The sequence below is a fragment of the Echinops telfairi genome, unplaced genomic scaffold, assembly GCF_000313985.2.
Source record: "Echinops telfairi isolate 266 unplaced genomic scaffold, ASM31398v2 ScPeMD7_7458;HRSCAF=8496, whole genome shotgun sequence".
Taxonomy (NCBI): domain Eukaryota; kingdom Metazoa; phylum Chordata; class Mammalia; order Afrosoricida; family Tenrecidae; genus Echinops; species Echinops telfairi.
This window is the reverse complement of record NW_022111358.1, coordinates 32,111,026-32,112,671: the sequence shown is the minus strand read 5'-3', so window position 1 is coordinate 32,112,671 and position 1,646 is coordinate 32,111,026. Positions and strand designations below refer to the sequence as shown.

At 58.6% G+C, this 1,646-nt stretch overlaps 1 protein-coding gene across 1 annotated transcript in view; it reads left to right on the top strand.

Annotated features, from left to right (window-relative positions):
• Position 1: 1 nt before the first annotated feature.
• The window catches only part of PLCD3 (phospholipase C delta 3), a gene marked incomplete at its 5' end in the record, with an annotated part of 20,036 nt that continues 18,391 nt past the window's right edge, over positions 2-1,646 (top strand). The window contains one exon of the mRNA XM_045299469.1: positions 2-107. Coding sequence (XP_045155404.1) covers positions 2-107 — 106 coding nt within the window. The remainder of the gene's footprint in view (positions 108-1,646) is intronic.

Here is a 1,646-nt window from a genome sequence, read left to right as displayed (position 1 = left end):
GCCCCCGGTGGCGGCCCAGGTCGGGGCGCCCCTTGAGCTGCTGCCCCAGCCCGCGCCTTTCGACAACAGTTCCAAGAGGCCTGGACTGCGGACACTGAAGAAGATGGGTCAGTGGCAGGCACAGGTGCCCGGGCTGAGGTGGGGGGCCGAGGGGTGCGGGAATGGGGTGTTCTGGGAGTCGTCCGTGACTTCTCGGACTGCGTGGGGCTGTGGGGGAGTACGGCATGGGGTGGAAAACCACTGATGTCTGGAGGTCATTGCGGACTCGGGGTGGAGTGGTCAGTCGGGGTGCCTGGGATCCTAGCGAGGTGCCCTGGACGTTCCCTGGCCTCCTGGCAGGCTGGGCGCGAGTCAGGTCTCAGGGTGCGGATCTGCAAGCCTGGAGGGCCAAGTGGGATAGGCTGACTTGGGGTGCCCTCATCTGCCTTCACCCCCACCCTGCCCCTTGTGAGGTCCGCGGAGGACCTGAGCGTCATCCTGGGTTCCTGACAGCCCTTAGATGGAGTGGGGTTGTTTAGATAAGGTTGTTTTTGGAAGATGCTGGGGCCCCCCAACCAGCCCCCAATCCCAGCCCCCTGGGCCAGCGTGCCTGCCGGACTGGTCTCACTAGTGGGGAATCAGAAAGCCAGAGTGCTTATCTCTGATTTGGCGTGAGTCACTCACAAGGCCTGTAGCTGTGGCTTGCTGAGCATGTCCAGGAGCAGGCTCCAGGCTGGGAAGCTTTTTAGTGTGCTGTCCCCCAAGCCTCCTCTCCTCCCGGAGAGATGGGTGGTCTCACCCCCACTTTATAGAGCAGGAAACTGATGCAGACAAGTCCAGGAATTTGTCCATGCCCACACAGTTCAGAGAGGGGCAACCGTCTGGGTGAAGGGTGGTTGAGGAGCTTGTATGAGAAAGCATCAACTGTCAAGTGGCAAGTTGGAACTTCTGTTGATGGAAGGGTTAATGACCAAAGGGGCAGGTGGGGTGGAAGGGACACAGAACAGGGCTGACCAGGAGACTGGGTGAGTCTTGGGGCAGAATTTGGAGCTCCTGGCTACCAGTCTTTTCTATCCCTTTGCCTCTGATGCCCCCTCTCAGCCTTCTCCCTCCTCACTCATTTGACCTACATATACCCAGGACTGACAATGTTCCGAGCACTGCACCTGACACTCACTCTACTTACTAAGCCTTCGGCCATGATTGCTATCCTGCCGTCCATTCCATCATGCCTTCATTCAACAAGCAGTTATTGCGCGTTAGAACATGTTCAGTAAAAGCCCTGGTTGCATAGGTGCTTCTCCAGGTCCGCAGTTCGAAACCACCAGCTGCTTTGATAGGAGAAAGACGAGGCTTTCTACTCCCATAAAGAGTTACAGTCTCGGAAACACACAGGGGCGGTTCCATGGGGGTTGCCATGAATGGGCATCGACGTGATGGCAGCGAGTTTGGTTTGGGATAACATGCTCAGCGCCAGGGATTCAGCCAGGAACAAGACAAACAGCCCTACCCCTTTGAGAACTGAGACCCCAGCCACGAGGGCAGACAATGAAGCCCAAGAGCTGAAGGCAGGGGGTGAGTGAGGTGCTGGGGGACTTAGCCCAGGCTGCACCTGAGCCCAGAGGGAGCGGGACAGCTCCCTGGAGGGGGCCCCTCCTTGGACAGGC